The following is a 22,194-nucleotide window of genomic DNA, read 5'->3' as shown; positions in this document are numbered from 1 at the left end:
TTATTCAGACAATATCGGCACATGAATTGATACTGAAAATAATCTCTAGCAGTCTCTCTATAAATTACTTTGTGTTTCTTTGTTCATATATCTGAGCTGTCTTTGGGCTGTTTCCCAAAACAGGATTATCAAGTTAACCACATCACTCTGGAAGTTATAAAATAAAGTACCTTCTGAAATGTTGCTCATTTTAAAGCAATAAAAGATTTGGCTGAATCAAAAACCTTACACTAACAATCACCGGGCAATACAGTAGCAACACTTAACCATTGCTCTTACAGTTATGGGGTTTTGAATGTTCTAATCCGGCTTTTGAAGACACCAGTATGAAGAACAGTCCCCATCGCACCACTTATGTCTCAATTCCAGTAGTGGAAGAAGAAGTATTCAGATATTTTACTCTAGTAAAAGTAGCAGCAACACAATGGAAACATACTCTGCTACAAGTACTGCATTCTGAATCTTACTAAAAGTAAGTAAAAGTACTCATTTGGGAGCAGAATGACCCAAGTCAGTTTTGTATTACTATGTCTTATCTAATAGTTGATGATGCATAACAGTGTAACCAGAATCTTGATAATGTAGTTGGCTGAGGTGGACCTCATTTTAACTACACTGCAAAGTAACTTGTATGGCTGGTAAATGTAGTTGAGTAAAAAGTACAATTATTTCCCTCTGAAATGTTGTGGATTGGTGTGGCATAAAATGAATACTAAGGACAATTACTTATGACTTACACCACTGCACATTTTACTTGAGTATTTTATTTTAAATTGATATTTATTCAACTAGTTATTACTTTAACAGAATTTCAAACCTCCACCTGTTACAACATCTAAATTATACTTGGATGTTAATGCATCAATAACTATAATGAAATAGTAGCCTAATATAACAGTATGACTGACAGAGACCATTTCTCTACATAGTAACTAATAACTTTTAGACATTAAGTAAATTTAGCTGATAGTGCTTCACTTTTAATACCCGACTTGAACTTTAACTTGTAATGGAATATTTTCTTAACACAGTGTTACTGCTACTTTTACTAAAGTAAGGGATCTGAATAATTCTTCTACCACTGTATGCCTTTACTTGAGTGCATGTTTGAAAGCAGAACATTGATATGTAACAGTATTTTTATGTGATTTTTTTTTTTTTACTTAATCCGAATTGCTTCCTTTTTCCTACACTGATGATAGTATGAGTCATTAAAACGCAGGTGTTTAAATTAGCATTTCTAGAAAGACTATTAAATCCAGTCAGACTGAGAAATATAAATGCAACAGTACCCGGCCACAACAGTGCTGTGTCAAGCCACTTCAGTCCGCTCACACGTGTTGACACCAGAGGGAGAAGAAACCTCTGAATTCAACATGCGAGTTCATGAACAGTCTACACAGTTTGAATTATCTCGGATTTACCGGTGTAAAACTCTAGCCCCCCAGACGCTACTGTTTGACTGCACGGCTGAAGTTATTCAATCAAAATAAGATAAAAGGAAGAAAAAAAGTACAGGAAGAATAACCAAACACACTCCGGTGCTGAAATTAAAGGAAAAAAATGCAGGAATTTGACTGAAGAAATGCGAGATATTTGAGGAATGCTGTCTCCGACAGTGAGCGAGGAGCATTCAGAGCGAAAGCGGTGAGAAATGCTGACTTCACATCCATAATATTCAAGAAACTTAAAGTTCACACTCTGAGAGAAAAACGCAGCTTAAATCGGAACATGAGACCAACACTTTAAAAATTATAAAACACCTTCGCTTACCTGGTGGGACTCTATTGGCAGACAGGCAGGTAGGTAGAGCAATATTATATGTTTTAAATGAAGAGTGACTCTGTAAGGCTGGTCTTTTATTTTGTTTTTGTTTTCTGCTGCCTCGACTCCTTCCTGAAGCCGCTTGTTTGAAGTGAAAGGAGGGCAGGAATTTCAGGAATTAGCCGTGGTATGACATGAAGCCTGGAAAAAGGCAGAGAAAAAGACCAAGGGAGAGAAGGATGTGAGGGGAGGGAGGGAGGCAGGCCTGACCGGTCAACACGTAATTACGAAGGGGAGGAGAGGAGGAGGGGAGGGCTCCAAAAAGGAAAGGAAAGCAAAGGAAAGGGTGGTGAGAGGGTGGGGGGTGCTAAGGAAATATCATCAAGAATCAAACATAGTGTAAAAGCCACTGGCTTTAAGAGGAGGGACGAGCAAACGCAGTGCAACATGATTGTAAGAAACCTCTTCACAACGACTTAGGTGCACACAACAGCCTGAGCATGGCAGGGAGGTTATACTGCATACCAAATAAAAGCCAGAATTAATACTACTTGTTTTGTAAGAATAGTTCATTAACCTTTGTGTACGTCTTAAATGAACAACTATCCAAGTTAGCCCAGTCATTAGACTAAAGGCTTTGTTGCCTTATGAACAATATTATGTTTAGTTGATATTATATCCACTTTTCTTTATTTTTAAGGAGATGGTATTAAGTATGTCACACATTTAATGTTACATTATTTTTTCCCCCAGGCTTCATGACATAATTGTATCTCCTACACCACATATTAAAGATGGTTAAATGTTATTAAAGAACATCAGTTGTTAAGGAGAACTTATTTATGTATGTTCTTTTAAGCTGAATATATATAAGCTGAATGAAATAAAAGACTGTTTTCACATATCTTTTGCTTATATTGTCAGATAAGTAGACAAAAAGAATCCCATTGTTGAAGTTATTGGCATGGTGTGCAACACATTAAATGCCTGGAGGCCAATTTGTGTGAAATGTGATTCTGAACTTTGTACAGTGGCTGAGGCGCCACATGCAGGATTACATGAACCGGGTAACAGAGTCCTCCAGTGGACATCATGGGTATGACCCGCAACACACTGGACAAAGAGGAGATTATCAAAGAGTCACACACACTGTAAGACTTTTCTACAGGTAACCTAGAATGTTACTTTAGTTGTGAATTGACTAAGTAATTATCTTTTTGTCTTATAACCTTCTCCCCCCCCAATTAAAAATGGCTTTTCACACTCAGCAGCTGGAGATGCTTCCCTATTCAATGCAGATTTACTGCTTTGCCACACTTTACATTTCTTGATACATTCTTTTTTTTTTCTTCATAAAGGTAACTTTATTTCATTGGTCCCCCACTTAAAGAGGGCATAGGATGCAAGGACAGCACCCCTTGGAAGTCAAGGGGACCCATGTGTCTTGTGTAGGGAACACATAAAGGGCCACTCCACTAATTTTAGATGTACAAGTCTACTAACTAGTCACAAGGAGTACTATTCACTCTTTTCTGTGGCTCAGGAGGAGTAATTACTCAATTGCCATAACTTGAGCAACCTTGTCTTTTGTTTGCAGACCACATTGTTTTGGTGACTAGCAAAAGACCCCATTGAGATGGTGGGTTGTATACTGACAAGTGTAGGATCCAAGAAGTACACACACTATAAATCAACAGTTCCATGTTCTTACTTTACTTCTGTGTTACAAGTAAAAAAATAGAGATATATAAGAAATTGTGTTGAAAGAGCCATGTGTCTAACTCAAAAATTCATATCACTTTATTTAAAAAGTTTCATTTCATTCTCAATCAAGTTTGAAGGACCATTAAGTAGGATTTAGTGGCATCTAGCGGAGAGGCTGCAGATTGTAACCAACTAAATACCGGTTCCCTCAACCATCCTTTTACAAGCGTGTAGTAAAACCTACAGAGGCCTTCAGGTGACGCAAAAATGTCAAAAGGCACTCTCTAGCGCAAGTGTTCGGTTTGTCCATTCTGGGCTACTGCAGAAACATGGGGGTGCAACATGGAAAAGGACCCACTCCTTACTGTATGTAGATACAGTAGATAGATATTTTAAGACAACAAAACACGATTTAAAGTTCAGGGGACTATTTAAAACAAAATTATGAATATTATATTACATTTCTGCTAATAGGTTCCTCTAAATCCTAAACATTGGTCCTTTACGGCAAGCCTAGTTGCTTTCATGACATACATTGATACTGATTGGCCTAAGATACACATCTTTCAACATTGAGTCTATCCAAACCATATACTCAAACCCAGGTGAAAGACGTATTCACATTGATTTCCTTTTACATTTTCTTCCTTTCGGTGCTATTTTTTTTTTCCAATAAAAGTAGATTTCCTTAAAACAGTGGTACATTTACCCAACAACCCAAAGTGGTCTATACACTTAAATACAGCTCATTACAAACTACAGGAGATTTCTTTGCACTCGCTTGAAGGAAAAAAAAGATTAAGTTTTCCTGAAAAGAATATAAATTAACTTAAAAGCCTCCTGTTGATGAAGAAGTTGTACTATTGTATTTATAAAAGCTTTTGAAGAACATACTTGGAATGTATAGGAAGGAATTGTACAAAATGTGACCTTCAGTGACACTCCCTCTTACAGGTTTATAGGCGAGGTCAGTTCCTAAAAGAATTACACTGTGCTCTGCTTTACAACAATGCACTACAGATTGGCTGTAATCTGTAAAACGTAAGGCCCCGGCCAAAGTCTAACAAGACATTGCTAGACATTGCATTATCGTCTTGGAGGTGAGTTTTGGTCCAAGCTGAGTAAGCCCTTCACAACACTAATGGAATGACTGGTGAATGAAACTGGGAGCTAAACTCTAACTTTCCCCAGATTCCCTCATGTTCACAAACTATGAGTCCAGTTCACTTGAAGGGTCTTCCTTTGTTCTGACCTAAAGACACATCTCTACGTTCTGCGAGTCCAGGGAGCGTGTCTTCCTCTTCTTTTAACAGCACGCCTCTCCATGCTTATTCCTACTTTCACACATGGTATCCTGACTCCAAGCATCATTTTTTTGAAAGGAATTTCATCTTGTTTCCTGAAGGAAAAGAAAAAAATAAGAAAAACAGTTGCATTGAATTAGCCTTAGCTGTTTAAGGGCTACCTCAATTATCAGGATTTTCAGCCAAATGTAACCGTATTACAAGTAAGGGATAATGTAGAGCAAGCAGGTCATTATTGTGAATTAAATTCTGACCGGGTCAGGGTTTATTTCGCAATATTGACGTGCTTGCTGTACATTATCCCGCTTATTGAACAGCTACTAAATCAATTGATCATTTGACACAAAGTATTGATTTAAACGTTTTTATTGATTTAAAAATGGTCCTCCAGAGTGTACGATTAGGTCAGACTACAGAATGCTGTAAATGACCAGCCAGAATCAAGTATTCAATAAAGTTGTGTAATAATTTGCTATAAATGTTCAAATCTTTAATCTAAGTGCCTCAATTCAACTAACAGTTTTTTTTTTTAACTGAACTATTTGATTGATTGATTGAGTGAGGCCATGCAGTAAATCTCACCTAGACCCTTGAGGAACTTGTTGACTCCTCGCTGCTCGCTCCCAGGAAGCGAGTCCAGATACTCTTGTGCTCTCACCTCAAATAGACCTGAAAATAAAAACAAGGCAAATATTACAGTCAAATGTTTAAAACAAATACTAATCGCCACTAGTTTAACATAAGTTCATTGTGGTAAATATATTGTATTTTTAAATAAATCACAAAACTGACCATGTTGAAAAAAATGACAAAAATAACATGAAGCTTTTGTATGGAATGACATGAAAAAGCAGCATATACAACCTTCAGGCTTAACTTATTTAGTCAGGAAAGTAACATTAACATTGAGAGCTCTTATTTAAGGGAGACCAGACTACATTTAAAAAACTAATTACTACATCATTGAGCTTCACAGTTCATTCTTGACCTTGAAAACAGAACACTCTCCACTCCAGATCCACATACTTACTTCTACTGGAGCTTTTGACAATATCACACAGTCCTTTACCTTTAACCAGTTTGTATACTGTTATAAACTGTACTGTAACACTACTGCAGGTAAACAAATCCCAGTACCTCTGAGGCCCTGTCTGCGCAGCTCCCTCTCCTGGATGAAACTGGTGAACATCTGGGTCTCCATGAACACTTCCAAGAACGTTCTCAAGCTCTTGGACGTGACCGCTTTGCGAAAGGCTTCACGCTGAAAGGATGAGGCGGGGGACGAAGAGGGACTGGGCAAGGTTGGGGAGGAGACAGACTCATCCTCCCGCTCTGCTCCACCAATGAAGAGGGAGAAGTGACCCACCATCTCCACGAAGAAACGCACAAAGGCCTCCGACACCACTGCGCTGAGGGAGCTGGAGTCTGGGTGGAGATACAGGAGTGTAAAGGAATAAAATAGAAAAGATTAAATCACAGCATATTTACTTCCATATAGAACAGAACGACTAATTGACCCAGTATCTGCATAAGATTGATTGTTTGCCGAGGTATTTCAAATAAAGCTTCTTACACAAAATATAGTTAAAAATAAATTTCCTACTCACTGGAAATGTATAGACACTTCTCTTCTTATACAGCTCACTTTTCACGCATTACATAGGTCATTTTATTGGACCAAAAGCCACGTGCCAAGTGTCACTTTAACACTTACTTAAAGTCATAAATCAAGGATCACTCGGGATGAAAGAAAACCCAGATTACTGAACGTTATCACTTGTTGTGTATAGAGTTGTAAAAGATTTGATGCTAAATCTTGTGCAGCTCTGTATAAGCAACCTCACGGGTGTCCCAACCCCAAGTTTGAAAACGCTCCAAGGGTGCGTCAGTAACAAAAAAAACTCCTAACTGCTGCATAAATTCAGTGTTATACTGAAGTCTACGGATTTAAAGCTTCATTATTAAGGGCTCCTGGGAATCTGAAATACTTCTATAAGATACTTGACTATAGCTATCCAGTCATATGCATACCTGGAAAATTGTTTTAAAAAATTGCCCAGGAAAACCTTCAAGTTTAAGTTGTATGTGTCTCAAATGTCCCATATGTAGTTTTATTAAATGAAGCAGGCAGCTTCACCCTAGAATGATACACCCTAGAAGGATACTAGTACTTAAACACCACGGTATGTTAGTTTAAAAAAGGCAATGACGATTGATCCTACAATAGGTTAGTAAAAGTGTCCTTAAAAAGTTATATGACTTCTTGAAAAGATTAGGAACCATATTGTAGACCATTTCTTAATGTTGATCATTTTACAGCAATGTCTTTTGTATATTTGCCAAGTCTAATAAAAACATCTGTATATTGAATAAAATAATGTAATAAGTATGCTAAGTTACCATTGGGCAGATCTCCTTTCTCACAGGCCAGCTCCCTCCTCTTGTCCAGCACATGTTCAAGAGCTGCCTGCAGCTTGTGGGGAAGAATGGAGTCCTCATCATCCAGCTGTGAAGAAAAAAACATAGGTGTAAACACTGTATAGATGCTGCACTGAATTAACATATTGTATTCACATAACATCTAGTAGAATCACCACATGTAAAAGGACTTCATGTGGTGACAGATTTGCACAGTTTTCCTGATGTTTCTATGGTTTCTACCTGTCTTAGAAAGCGACTGTTGCCGAGGTCGACCACCAGGACCTAAGGGAAAAGCAGAGGGAAAGTGATGTTATGTCCTGGAGCTATTGTTTATTGGAGGAAAGGCCCAGAATCAATAGCATCACAGTCTGTACATCACAAACAAACTCATCATACCTCTTCTATGGGCAGCTCTTTGAGTCGAGGCAGAGAGCTAGAGAGTAGGCCCACTATAAAGGGGGTAGGGGTGCAGACAATATCCAACATGGAGGGTGGGAGCACAGGGATGTACGTATGCTGCCAGGTGAAGGGGTAGAGCAGAGCTACTACTGCATGACAACATTGAGACAATGTGCTGAGGAGAGAGAGAAAGAAAATGGTTAAAACAAATTGTTAACCCTCCTGCTGTCCCCAGTTAAAATTTGACCTATTTTAAAAGTTTCTATAGATCAGAAATTTGGATTTCTTGCAACTAAATTGTCAAAGAGTAACATTGGTGATTCCATAAAACGCTTTTTACAAGTAAAATAAATGGTTAGTTTCCTGTTCTCATTGGATTTGGGTGTTTAATTGAATTTTATAGCATTTGATAACCCAAAATTGTTAAAAGAACGTTGAAATAGATTGACAAAAATGTCTAAAAAAGCTTCAAAAACATTGAAAAAAGCGAAAAAAAGTTTTTTTAAATCACAAAAATAAATATCAGGAAAAGTGTAGAAAAACATAAAGTTGCATGGGCGACAGGAAGACAATACACAAGGTTTAAAGTACTCATATTATGCTTTTCGTTTTTTTTCCTTTCCTTTACCGTTTTATACAGTATATCTTTTTTTGTGCACGTAATAGGTTTACAAAGTGAAAAAGCCCAAAGTCCACCCCAAAAGCCACCATTTCCAACAGAAAACACTGTTCATAACCTGCTCCAAACAGCTCTATTGTAGTTCAGCCTTTACATCCGTGACAAACGTGGGTCACTTTGTAACACACGTTAGAATACTCGCCTAGCTGCTAGAATGACACACCCTCATACTCTGTTTCTGACTGGCTAGTAGTCCTTACCTAGCTGCTGCGCATGTGCAATTCCCAACAAAGATGGAATAGAAGTGTGTTGCCTCACTCTGTGGGTACAACAGAGAGCTCAACACAAAAGAGGAGCTGAAGCTGCTCTGGTACAACTCTCAAATCAATTATGAACCTGAAAATGACCATAATATGAACACTATAACAATTATTTTTGGATCGGATAATGTATGGTAGAAAAACAATCTTTGGAAAAAAAGATAATCCTTCAAAAAAAACTGCATGATACTAAACAGTAATAATGGACATATTATTATTATTATTATTATTTCCGTATTAAAATAGTTTCACCACAAGGTCCATTTAGTTGCTATCCTGGAGTGCTTTAACCAAAGAACTTTTTAAACAACGATTCATTCAGAAGCAGTAGAAAGAGTACTCTTTGCAAACTCAGTATTTAAGGCAACATGCACAGTATACAATGTCCTTAAAGTGCTAAAATGTGAATATTTACGATTTTATGACAACTGCTCAGACAGCTTCATCTGTCAAGGAAGATTGTGGGATACAAACAAAGGTTTCAAAACAGTAAGACCGTTTTGTCAGCTGTGTTGCTAAGGCCATGGATCAACTTTTAATTTTAAAATTTTTACTAATATTATTATCATTAGTAGTAGTAGTACTAGTAGTAGTATTAACATCTCTACATGTGGCTATATATAGGTTCAATGTACAGTTAATTCTATTTGAATATGAAAGCACAAATCAGCATCTTGCTGCTTAACATTATATAACGTCCATTATATTACTAGTATTTACTTCTGTCTAAGTTTAGTTTACCATGTTGATTTTCTACAACAACCCATTGAAAACAGAGGTTAACTTGCTGCATTCTGGTTTGACATGTACAGCAGGTCAAGAGAGAGTGATAATGATACAAAATGGCAAGCAGCTCTTTCTTTTGATGTCTAATTTGTATTCAAAGAAATAGTCAAATAGACTGCAACAATCTTCCAAAAAGCTAAGTGTATCCCTAAAACCTAAAGTCTAGTCTCCACCACAAGATGGTGCTAACCAACTCCTCAAGAATTAAACCTCTCCTGCCACCCATTTCTTTATTTGGGACATAATGTTAAAAGTTCAAGATTCAAGATTTCTTTATTGTCATACTACAGTACAGTGTAGTATGAAAGCTTATTCCTTTTGCTCAAACAAACCCGTTGTTACCCTGAGAGGAATGTAAAAAAGAATCTCTGAGGGGTGAGTGATGTAACACTTATAAAAATTGTACACCGGCAGCAAACACACTCACCCCACGCTGTTAACTTAATCTTGTCCGGGTGTGCATCTGCTTGCAGTTATTTCATTAAAAAATTGATTGACAAGGCCAAGTTTCCAGTCCACAGTAGAGAAAGTGCAATGACTCGCGGTCTAATTCTGAGCTCTGTAGAGAAATGCTTCTTGTCTAACTTTTAAACAACAGTAACTGGGCATGAAGGGGAATACACAAATTCTTAACCTAAATCAGAACTGAGATAGGACACAATGACTGATTATTCTTAACCCACATGTTGAACCAGGTGTACCGCAACAGTTAAAAGGTTGTATATAGCCTGTGTGGGTCTGATGCCGTCACTGTGCATACGTGGTAGCTTTGAACTCTAAAGCCTAACTCGTCTATCTGGCATCCATGACAGTTTTCCAAAGAAGTGATTGTTCCCCAGGCGACTGTAAAACACAACAACATTCCTTCCTCTCATACTCTGTCAGGATCTTCTTTTTTTCTGAATGTTTGTTGACTTGAGGTCTCTCTGTCATATCCCATATAACTCTTTACTCTTGATCTTTTCAGCTTTAAAACATTTCATTTGATAATCTGGTCACAACACGTTCATTAAACAGATTGACAAGAGTACCGAAATGACTCTACCCGCCTTGGGACTGATGTCTGTGGCAAGGATTGGACAATATGTTGCTGGTGCCAACCTGAGTTTGTCGGCAGTGAAGATGACCCTGCGCTCCAGTAGTAGAGAGGCAAACACTCGGAGAAGGAGACGTAGACTCAAGGAGGAAAAGAGACATTCAAAATCCACATGTTCCAGACGAGAATCTGACGGCCTACACAGCTCTATCACCTGTAGGAAAGAGAGAGAGAGAGAGAGAGAGAGAGAGAGAGAAAGGGACTTTAAAATAGTAATCTACACATTGCACACATACACATTAAGACACTAAAATTATTATTTGTATAATCTTTAAAAGCATATGGGGTGTTCCTCCAAGAATGGGGTAATAATAAACTACTGTTTCCACGGTGACAGCACAATCATCTCACCTCTGTCCCAGAGCCAGGAAGGAAGTTTTTGACAGTGATGGTCCTTCCTGGAGCAGGGAAGGGAGCTTCCATTATGCCTCTCATAAAAGGTTGCACCAGAGCAGGGGAGATAGCTCTCCTCTTTTCCACTTCATCCAGGATCTGTAAAACATAGAGAAGGAGGATCTATAATTTGAATACTGGCAATCACAAATATTTGTGCACGGTATATATGTGTGGAGCTTCAGATCTTCCCAATCCAGAATCCAGAATTGACTGAACTTTTTTCAATAGAGTAGACCTTTGTCTGTTCTTTTTTCAATTTATTACCTAAAAGTTGGGCAATATGATGATACATACTGGATATGATGTCAGATATTTTGCCATATCATTTTTAACATGGTAGTTATCCCTTTTAGGTAGTGTTGCACTAGTACAGCATCGATGTGGTAATGTGGTGAAGTAAACATCTCAAACTGTCAGGTGCATAAAATTACTAAATTAGCTCAAAACAGACATTTATGTTTTGTTATTTTATCCACAAACAATTTTTCAAATGATTATGAATAACATGATCTATATCACGATATCAGTGTCACAAGATAAAATTAAATGTACTGTGATAGAAGATTTTATCCATACTGTCCATCCCTATAAAATTATTATTTATTGTATTAAGAATTTCCCTTTCTTCTTCTGCTTAAAGTCTCATTGAGACTATAATCTCTTTTTTGAGAGACTTTTAACAGACACTAAAAATGGCATTGGATTCAGGTGCCATCGTAAATAAATCAAGGGTTAGGCAACTCAATGTAACTGAGAATCTGAACTATGAATCCTTTGGGGATTTTATCAACAATGGCTATTATTACGACAAACATATTCATTCTTGCCATGATGCAGTGGAGAGACAGTCAAAACAATGTCAAATGTCAATTCAACAAACGGCTAACAGCCTGAATCCATCATGTGTACCCTTCAACGCACATACTGTACACATCTGTATTGCATTAAACCTTTGTGTAGCTGATCTGATACAGATGAAACATATTCAGACAATCATCAGCAGCACTGAGCACTTCCAATGCAGAGGCAGCTTTCAATCTGTTTGCCATCTCCTATAACAGCAGACATACTGTAGTTACCCTTCTCTGTACATGTCAGTATCCTTAGAAACCTAATTCAAGCAATGGCACATGAACTACGTACACAGGCCGACAAGCATAAATATCTAAGGCCCAATACATTGAACATTTTCCACTGCGGTAACCACATCAGCTGCAGTTCACATGTGCGTCTGTACTGGAGCCAGGACTGCAAGGCTCTGTGGGAAAGTAAAGCGGACTGTGGGTGGGTGGGGGTTTTGTGTGCACCGAGGGTGGTAATGCTCTGCCCTCTTTTAGTATGGGTGAGGTTGTATGCATGTGTTTGTGTAACACATGCTGTCCTGTGCAATGCAATTTAATTTGATGCAAGACATGTATTTAACTAAACTTTGTGCGCTTGTGTTCATGCTTAGTTTACGAGATCTACCTTAGAGAAGAGGTCGAAGCAGCCCAGGCGGCTGACGATGCAGTAGACCTCAGGGAGCCTTCGGCCTTTACCACTGGGCTGTGAACAGGCAGCCAGTTAGAGACAGTTTCCAAACACAGGAGTGTCACAAGACTGCTCACCCAAGTACAACCACAGGATTAGACCACTGGGGCAAGGCGAAGCTTTTGTTTCGCAGAGTCTTTGAAGACTGTGACTTCGAACAATCTAAACCCTTTTATCAACCACATTCAAGTAATATGTAGAAAACATTTATTATCAACTTGCATAATAACTTAAAAAAAACAAAAGGGTAAAAGAAGCAGAGGAAATTGGATGATCATGTTTATAATCAGGTATTATCTATATTGAATTAAAATAAGGAGAAACTACTGTACTGTGACAAAGGGGCAGAAGCATTTTAAGAGCCTACCAGTAATCGCCGACAGTAGCCAAACCGCCTGCTTCCATCTTCACCAGTCAAGACAAATGAGAACGTCTCACTGGGGATAAAAAAAGAGAGAAAATAATAATATTTAAAATAATTCAGACATGCTAGAAAGCATTTAAACGGCTGTTGTGGAATGAGTAAACTCCATTCTGGACTGGACTTTGTGTTCTGGCAAACAAAGGTATGACTTTGTACTTGAGAGGAAAGACCCTCAGGACAGGCTTACTCTGCAAATATCCACACAAATCCTCCTAAGCTCTACCTGACAGGTACTCATTGACTGGTGAAGACCTTCTTGACAGGCGAAAGCGTCAGCAAGTTCACTGCACATGTGTGTTAGGTGGCCTCCCACCCATAGAACCTTTGGCTCCAGGGTAATTATTAGCCATCACCGTCAGACGTGCATCATCACTTCTCAGAACAGTGCAGAGGTTGAGAGGCTAAGTTAGGTGGTATAAGCTAATAAGGCCAATTTTAAACATCATACAGAGAGAGGTGATTTTGTAATAACAAACCAGGTGTAAGGTGCTTAATCCATCTCTCCCTGTAATAATGTGTCACTGTCAGCGCAATCGTTAAAGAAAGAACAGTCATCTTTACAAGACAGGAGGTCAGCTTTCAGCTTCTTCTCTAATAAGTGATTATTACCAAGGAAAATAGCTGAGCTATTAACACTCTGCCTGTAAATTTCTGTGTTTCTGTTATGTTTCCCTTTTGTTCTAACATGTTAAGTGTCGTGGCTGCAGTCAGACTTGAACTGACCTGGGGAAGTTGTCCACAGGTGCCCAGTCTTTGGCGTCAGGGAAACAGAACTGAGGGATGACCTTCAGCTGGTCCTCAGCCTCCCGCATAAACTTAAAGCTCCTCTCGAGCTGGATTTAAAAAAAAAACAGAAATTGTAAAAAAGAATATATTTAATGATGTCTGTAATAACACTATTAATGTCACACACACACACACACACACACACACACACACACACACACACACACACACAAATTACTAGGCTATTCCTTTTTTATTGCATGGACCTGCTGTTGCTGTTCCCAAAAGTACAGAATTACGGTGTTTTTTTCTTTCTCAGAAAGGTCCATACCAGGTGCTGATAAACTGACAAATGTACTGTACAGTATCCCATTGGTCTAGTAGGAAAGTAGATATTTAGATAACAATACTACTACTTAATACAATTAGTTCTCCTTTTCAGTACTTTTTTTCTTCTTTTAAATACAATTGGCAGTGTCACATTTTGGAATAAAGTGCTTCAGTAACATTTATTTCCCATTTTACCTTGAGAGGGAACTGCTGTGTGACTTCTGGCAGGTATGGGACTCCAGCTTTGGTCTTGTGGAGTGCAACAACTATGAAATACTCAAAGAGTTTCCTCTCCTGCAACTCCATCAGATCCCGCTCCATGGTCCGGTACCGCCCCGTCTGCCTCAGCATGGACTGGACCGACACCAGCCGCTGGCTGTGAGCTGAGGGACAGAGGACCACACGTCATGCAAATACATCAATGTCATGTATGCGTGGATTAATGCGAACTATTATTGTACACATGCTATTATTGTGCTTATTTGTAACTAATGAAATTACATAAATACAAAACTATTTGTACTTGTACTGATCTGCATCCCCTTTTTAGCAACTGTATGTGTAAGCATTCATTTTCTGTTCTCACCTTTTAGTTTCTCCTCTGTGTCACTTTCGGACTCACTGTTCTCATCTGTTACTAAAATAAAGAGAAGCGTGAAAAGGATAAAACAGAGTGTGAGCACAGTTCAAATAACAATCACAGGAAACTTAAAGCACATGGAATTTTCTCTCATTGCTTTCATTCTTGCCACTACCACACAGCACCACCCAGTCCTCTGAAACATGGGTCAGTCTCAACTGACCACAGAATGTAACTTTGCCCATAAAACTAAGTGGATACACATGATTGTTACTTTTATGGAAATGGCAGTGTCTTTGTGGTCAAAGTAAGAGTCGTAGGAAAGGTAACCCAATAAAACGTGTCTGTATTAGTATTGACGATAAACTTTAAATTTAGTGATTGTTGTTTTAGTTTCTTTTTTTGTGAAATTATTAGTCATGACCAACTAAACAAATAAAATAAACATTTGACTAGAAAACACTCCACGTACTACTGTAAAAACTTTAATTTTATAACAGCATCTAGAATTGACTGTGTTGCAATTTGCAATTGTCTTGCTTGGGTGTAGTTTTAAACCTAGGGCTGGGCAGGCCTGAGGTACATTAATATACTCTTGATATACATGTTAGTTAGTTTGTTAGTGTTGGTATTGCAGTAGTAGTATTTCTTTCATATTCTCTGCCTAACAAGTGTCTGCTGTTTTGTTTTTTACTGTGCACCGGCAACCAAAACAGCTTTCCCTCTGTATCAAAAAACCCTGAAGTGCCAGACAATCATGGAATACATGTGCCAGATTGTTTTTTTTCTTCAAGTGGATCTGCACCTGGATCTGTTTTCCTACCAGAAACTAATCACTTATTCCTTGGCCCATAGCCTGACTTTCCACTTTATTGAAGTACATATGAATTCCGTTGACAAATATTAACAAACACACCAACAAACAAACAAACAGGTGTTGACGATGATGTCCAGGGGCGGACTTCAGTTTTAGTTAAACAAAAAAATGAAGTTTCACAAAGTTCCCAGTTGATGTGAAGCGAATGAAAGGTAAAAACAAGTAATTTTTGTGGCCTGCCTTTAAAGCCTTACCTCTTCCTGAGCTGGATTCTGTAGAATGAGACACCCTCTTCATTTGTTTCTTCCCTCTCCGCGCCTCAAAGATGCCATTGATTTTCAGCACCATCTGCAGGAAGTAAAGGGAAAGAAATGTCCGTCTTTAACTCTTTAAACTAATAAACTAAATATGGCAGGCTCCTCACAAGATCATTTCAATACAGCTTCTGGGAGGCCTTCCTCTGGGCACACTTCTCACAGGAAATATCAGTCAGAAACATTTTCCCTGCCTTACTCATCCCCAGACGGCAGCATGAGTGGACCAGCTCCGAACCTCCCTGAGCAGTACGCTGGTACCATAAATCACAGAAAGAGCAGCATAAGCTCTGTGAAAGGCTTCTCAGACTGCCATACCTTGGGAATTTTCCTCCGTCTGCGATTGTACGGGTCTCCAGAGAGGCAGGGGGTGTCGTCGGGGCTGCTGGGTGTGGAGGGGGGGCTGATGCGTGAGGGAGAGGAGATGCCAGTGTCCCTGCATGTCTTGCGTAGCTCCAAGAGTTTGAAGCTTCGACGTTCTGAATTTTGTCTGAAGAAGCCAGGCTTGGATGAAAGCTGCGTAGGGCAGATGTGGAAAAACAGACACATTAGAAGGAGACGTTAGTATAGAACTGTTTCCAATAAATCTACTTGGGTTTTATAGAGATGTATTGGCAATTAGGTACCTTAGTTGGCGTGTCAGGGACAGGAGAGGAGGAGGCAGGTGAAACACATTTGCTTCCCAAACAACTTCTCTCCAGCTCTATATCTTCATAGGGATTTTCCTTGGATGGGGGATCTTCAGAAAAAAAAAACATTTTTTCTTTCAAAACTAAGAAATCGTTGTTACTTTGATTACAGCTTTGCACAAGCGTTCCAAAGAGCAGATAAAGTATTTTTCCCATATCATTCATGTTTGTTTCGCCAGACACTAATCCAGATGTGCAGAGAGCTACCCAAGGGAGCAGTGTGCTTAACATTATCCCGCTCACATTGCACAGTGATAAGATGCTTGCAATCAGCTAATGCTAAATGCAGATAAAGAGTGAGAACGTTTCATTTTCCAAAAACTGTGCCTCTTTCTCTCTGTTTCTCTGTATCTTTCCTCTGTTCTATCAATCCATCCACCAGATGTGACCCGACAAAGTCGTAGGATAAAGAGGGACGTTCAGTTCTTTTCCCTCTGAAGAAAACAAGGGACCAGCGTACTGTTTTTCACATTGCTAGCTCACAAGAATGTCACACTAATCTCTTTGGTGTATTTGCGTGTGCTGCCACCATGTAAGTTTGAATCAGTCATCAAGCTGTACGCCTGAATGCTTGTAGTGGTGACAGCTGCTTTCCTTTCAATCTGAAAACACTGTCAGGCATGTGGATTGTGTGTAGTGGATGTGAACCTGGTTTGCGTGTGGAGGTTGATGACAAGACTATAAGGACAACACTTCTGCTCATCACCATCTATATCTCGGCCTTCCTGAGCTGCTTTTTGAGTAGACAGATCTGGTGAGTTACATTACCCATGGGACACTGCTGAGTGCTTGGTGAACAATGTCTGAGCATTTTAAAGAACAATACTATTGTATGAAAGGAGGAAACTATAAAAGTATCCAAATAAGCTGTGGCATCTCTCAAATATAATTAAAGTTAATTTTAATGTTGTGAGCAAGCAGCTCTTATTATACACCAGTCTCTAGGATTAAAAACCAAAGACACACTGAAGCGATTGCCAGTAATATGCTTTGGCTCTAAGCCACTCACATGCCCCCTGCTGCACTGACAATCACAATAACCAACCTCAGCTACAGTATGACCTCACACAACGCCAATATTGTAAGTTATGAAATTAAACAGGCTCTAGGTGGGGTTGTCATAACCCTTCAGACAATAAGGTAGGAACGTAGGACAAATTTCTGTGTATAATTTTTAATAAATGTGAAGCAGCATGGCTCTTAATTAAAACCGGAGCAGAGTAAAGGCAGCATGGCCTTCTCATCAACTCTGGTCTTAAACTCTATGACACACACTGATATCAGAAATGAAACTAAAGGGTCATGCAGTGTATGAAGGATATAGAAAATAGGACAACCTCCAGCCTACAGTTCAGTATTTAACTATGTTTTTCATTTTATGCAAATACAATGGCAATACAAAGTTGATAATTCAACACTTGTCTGGAACTTGATTTTAGACACATGCAGACTTGGTTAAGGAAAAATAAAAAATGTGATATGCATTAATATGTGTTATTTACCTATTATGTCCTCGTAGACATTCTCTTCTGATAAAGTGCGTGTAAGGCCCAGTCTGGACTGAGCGTACCAGTCCACCCTGCAGCTTTCTGTAGATGACTGCAGCAGATCCTCAAATTCATAGGACTTCCTGGTGGACAGAACATTAGACGGATTTCGGAGAATTACATGCCAAATATAAAAAAAGATAAAGCAAAGACCTTTGTGTGTACTGTTGATGCTTTTAAGAATGTTACTGATGTTACCATTTGCTAGTTACCACATCTGTGTTTCATCACTGCCAAAGATTAAAGCCCAGTAGAATGAAGTGCACTCAAGCATTCATGGTTGCATGCGTTGCTAAATGCATGCACAGATACAGTTAACAATTAAACCAAGTTGCCACTTTATTGGGTACAGTTTGAAATACAATGGCCCTGCAATGAATATTATCTTTGTTAAGCTTTTCATATTCTATTGGACTGAATGATAGTGAACATGTTTTCTCCACCATACATCTTGTTGTACGGTTTTAAATGCTGTCTGCCTCGTCTTATTCTGTTAGTTTGTTTTTAACTTTAACATCAACTTTCACTGGAACTGCATGTGAAAACTAGCCATTTGGCTAACTCTGTGCGTCATTTTAATGTCAACCTTTGTGCATTGCCCGTGATATATAAATATAAGTTAAGTTAAGCAAAGGAAAGGACCATGGAGTTTTATTAATCATCTGACTGAACTTTGTACGCTTTAAAAAAGTTATTGTATACCACTAAGCAAAGCTAAGCGTATCTAATAAACTTGCAACTTATCGTATTTGTTCACACGCACAAAAATGCACACTGCAATAGACACTAAGAGAGAAAAGACAGCCTGACCAAACAAAGGGCTTGACACAGCACACTTGAGCAGAATGAGGCCTCCACATATGGTATGGAATGTAACAGATCCAAGCCAAGCTTCAAACAAGAATTCGGACCACTGAGAAAGTGAACAATAGATGTACTCCAATACATACTGCAGGGTTCACATTTTTTGGTTTCCTTAGAGCTCTGTTTGTTGTATTTTAACCATCTGAATTTGAGTACTACTTAAAAAAACTCTTTATTATTCCAACATGTATGCTAGAATAAGTGTTTTTTGATTCAGACTGTGAAGTACAACCCTTTTTACATTTGCAAATGTCAGACAACTCATTTGTGATAGCCACTGGCCTTGCACACTCATTGTTACTGTTGAGGCTTAAATTCTTGAAAAAGCAAAGGGCCTCTTTGACATTACTCATATCACTCTGCATGTTGTTTTCCTCTCCTAGTAGCAGAGGAATGAGTTGAGTTAATGTGTACATTCCGCAGATCCAACTAATGAGCTCATTCTTTGCGATATTTAGAAACAGGATGATGTAACGGGTGGTTTTGATTTACAGCAGATGTGGCGAATGTTTTCAACCTCAGTGTTTGGTTGGCAATGGTGGGGGAAGGCTCAGAAGACACACAGAGCCATCATCACTGGTTAATTCTGATCCCACAAGCAACTTTAAATCAATATATTTTTGCTTTGGGGACAAAGAAGATTCAGCAAATGGGTGTCTACCATAGGACTGATCACCATCTATCTTATTCTCTTACCTGTTGCTACTGTCCCGGGTTTTGTCAGCCCAGGGTCTCCTGCAAACTCCAGGTGGTGGGCATGTAGGTAAAGGTGGAGGAGGAATGGAGGGCAAAGGGGGCAAGTTCCTCCTTCCCTTCCCTGAGCCAGGCCCTGAAGCTGGGGTAGTGGGGGGTGTGTGATGCTGGAAGGTTCTCTGAGGTTTGGGTAGAGGGTTTATAGACGGAGCACCTGGCTCACTGTATACATTTTCTGGATCCCCTTCTCTCCTCCTCCGTGACCTGCCAGGTTGAACAATGTCAAAAGTCCCAAAAATGGGCTCGTTGGCTCTCTTTTCAGTATCCTCCAGCTCCTCCTTTGAAGGAGGGCAGAAGTAATTCCCTGGAAACGCCAGTGAAGGTCTGTCAGGAACCTCCTTTGTTGCCTTCTCCAGTTTCTTAACATGAGTTAAAACACTTTTCTTGTCTTGGGGTTGTTCTGTTGGCTTTGAAACCCGAAATCCTCTCTCTAGGATCACTTCTCTGTCCTTGTTTGTTGGGCCCTCTGGAGATTTAGACCTTAAATCCCCCAGCTTTCCAACATTCTCCTTCCCTGAGTCTTGTCTGTCCCTAGCAAGCCTCTTGCTATCTGTCCTTTGGACCTCTGAAGCTTTGGCTTCCTTTTTCCGTACTATCTCTGTTTCCTTCTGTGTTGTGCTTAGTGGACACGTCCCTGTAGAAGTTGGTGGGGCAGGCTCCTTTTTGCCCTCCCATTGTGAGATCTTATCACGTATGCTGGCCGTCTTGACTGCCGCTGGGCTCTTGTTGTTGTTCAGCTTGCCACACAGCCCGTTCTCCATGTTGGGAGTCCGTGGGTCGATGGTGGCGGTGGTGGCTCTCCTGTGAGCAAGCATGGTGTCAGGAGGACCCGGGCTGTCGCTCAGGCCGGGCAGGGGGGAGAGGGGACACTTGATGGACACAGCAGTATCCCTCCTGTCTCTGTCCCCTAGTGACACGCACACCTCTTGGCGCTGGGGCGCCACAGACGACGAAGCCTCCCCGACCTTCAAGCCACAGCACTGGAGCCTAGAAAAGAAACGAATGTAGAAAAATCAACATACACCTTTGAAATAATAGCTTAACCCTTAAAAGGGTTGCAAACAAACGGCAAGAGTCATACATTCGTACACCCAAAGATGCCCGGGCACCACAAGAAAGTACCTAAATTATATACAGAGACAACACAGAACAAAAGGAAAACACACAGAACAAAAGGAAAAGCATGCAAACGCATGGTACTGAACATAAAACGCTCTCATATATTAATATTAAGCTTTTAACAATAACTGCAATTATTAGCAAAAAACACCAGGATTGCAAAGTAAGATCTAAAAATCTAGCTGAAGAATAGATAGCCATACATTAATATATTACTAATCCTGACCAACCAATGAAATAATCTAATGCCAATGGTGCATGACATTATTCTTTTTAATTGGTAAGAAAATATATGATTTCAATATCTTAAAATAAGAAATTGAAGTTCTCCTAAATTGCCCATTTTCCAGTAAGCAACTGAGGTGTATTTCAAGATTGACAGGCTGTTAATCACAGGATGGACTGTGCGGAGGGAACAACAGTAAACCCAAACAAACAGACAAAACATGCAAAAAGCCTTCTCTCAGTAAAGGGACAGTACCACCCACAACTGGTGTATACCAAAGTCAAATAAGACAAACAGAGAAAGTACATTGCACTGTTGTCAATTACAATAATTTATAGTGCAATTATCTTTGTAGAAATGTCATTTGCTGCCCTCAGTGTACGTAGCTAACAATCATGCACCCCATAGCTCTTAAAATTTACAAGCACTTACAATTACGTCCAACTAGATTTTTTTTTTTATGGGGTAAACAAGAATTCTTGTTAAAAGAGCTCAGACGTCTGTTTTGTGCCTTGGTTCTAGCTGAGAGTCATTCCTGGAAGATTACTGGGTCACGACTGTTTGAACTCTGGGTTTCGGGGTCAAAGTTTACAACACACACAGCTATATCTGGAGAGGAGATGAAAGTATACACAGAAGAGGGGAGAGGCCGAAGTGTAGACATGCATCTTTTCTTTTCGACTCCCGACCCTCAAAACTTAGTTTTAGCCCAAAGACCATTCATCAAATGATTGACTTTCTAACAAACAGAGGAAACGTGGCCTTGCTGGGTGATTTCTGATGACATTGCTGGATTTGAAAACCAACAGTCATGCAATCCAGAGGAAGTCTCAGGGGGAAATTACTGTTACAAGTTTTTTTGAAGACCCAAAAAGAAAAGAAAACCTTGATGTTGTAACTATGACTGTGAAACCAAACAATTATCTTTTAAATTACTCTGGTTTTAATAGTTTGGCCACTCTGCCCCATGCCCTTTTCTTTCTCCTTTTGTGTCCATCGGCTCAAACAGCAGTTTTCATTAAGCAAGAAGCAACAGAAGGTAACTACTATCTCAAACAGAAGAGCCAAGTAAAGGAAAACAGGAGTAGGCAGGGGGGTCGAGTGAAGGAGTTACAGAAAAATTGGAGCAGATGTAAAAGGAAATTAATAGTGTATTCCCCTCCATCTATAAAAACACTTTGTTGTGATGCAGAGACAAAGAAAGATTGAGAGAAAGATAAACATACAATGGGCAGTATGGAAAGCTGTCTATAATCAACCGCAGCCAAGAAAGGGTGGAGCATATAGATGGGGGTCAATGAGGGCAGAAGGAGGGAAGGAAGTAGAAGGGCACAAAAGCATTTCTAAGCAGCTGAGTTAACACAGGATCAGCGGATAAGAGAAAGCATTTTAAGAGAGACAAAACTAAATTATTTTAATGATATTTTCCGCATATCAACTATTGAGAATTGTTCTGAGCTTTTGTG

At 39.4% G+C, this 22,194-nt stretch overlaps 2 protein-coding genes across 5 annotated transcripts in view; both read right to left on the bottom strand.

Moving 5' to 3' along the window:
• The window catches only part of LOC117948907 (transcriptional enhancer factor TEF-3-like), a 43,497-nt gene extending 41,490 nt beyond the window's left edge, over window positions 1–2,007 (bottom strand). For all 3 annotated transcript variants that reach the window (XM_034878853.1, XM_034878854.1, XM_034878855.1), the window contains exon 1: window positions 1,774–2,007. The gene's annotated coding sequence lies outside the window, so the exon portion shown is untranslated. The remainder of the gene's footprint in view (window positions 1–1,773) is intronic.
• A 1,539-nt stretch (window positions 2,008–3,546) lies between these two features.
• The window catches only part of si:dkey-82f1.1 (DENN domain-containing protein 2A), a 35,519-nt gene continuing 16,871 nt past the window's right edge, over window positions 3,547–22,194 (bottom strand). For both annotated transcript variants that reach the window (XM_034878851.1, XM_034878850.1), the window contains exons 3-20: window positions 19,327–20,370; window positions 17,722–17,849; window positions 16,157–16,269; window positions 15,849–16,046; window positions 15,471–15,564; window positions 14,406–14,456; window positions 14,015–14,202; window positions 13,487–13,596; window positions 12,707–12,776; window positions 12,277–12,354; window positions 10,765–10,905; window positions 10,419–10,567; window positions 7,590–7,767; window positions 7,434–7,475; window positions 7,173–7,278; window positions 5,910–6,197; window positions 5,355–5,441; window positions 3,547–4,867 (exon numbers count right to left, since the gene is read on the bottom strand). In XM_034878851.1, the coding sequence (XP_034734742.1) occupies window positions 4,836–4,867; window positions 5,355–5,441; window positions 5,910–6,197; window positions 7,173–7,278; window positions 7,434–7,475; window positions 7,590–7,767; window positions 10,419–10,567; window positions 10,765–10,905; window positions 12,277–12,354; window positions 12,707–12,776; window positions 13,487–13,596; window positions 14,015–14,202; window positions 14,406–14,456; window positions 15,471–15,564; window positions 15,849–16,046; window positions 16,157–16,269; window positions 17,722–17,849; window positions 19,327–20,370 (3,097 nt within the window). In that variant the 3' untranslated portion in view covers window positions 3,547–4,835. The remainder of the gene's footprint in view (window positions 4,868–5,354; window positions 5,442–5,909; window positions 6,198–7,172; window positions 7,279–7,433; window positions 7,476–7,589; window positions 7,768–10,418; window positions 10,568–10,764; window positions 10,906–12,276; window positions 12,355–12,706; window positions 12,777–13,486; window positions 13,597–14,014; window positions 14,203–14,405; window positions 14,457–15,470; window positions 15,565–15,848; window positions 16,047–16,156; window positions 16,270–17,721; window positions 17,850–19,326; window positions 20,371–22,194) is intronic.

This window comes from Etheostoma cragini, chromosome 8, assembly GCF_013103735.1.
Source record: "Etheostoma cragini isolate CJK2018 chromosome 8, CSU_Ecrag_1.0, whole genome shotgun sequence".
Lineage (NCBI taxonomy): Eukaryota > Metazoa > Chordata > Actinopteri > Perciformes > Percidae > Etheostoma > Etheostoma cragini.
Note: the sequence above shows the minus strand (reverse complement) of the source record. Positions and strands in the feature narration are given on the sequence as shown.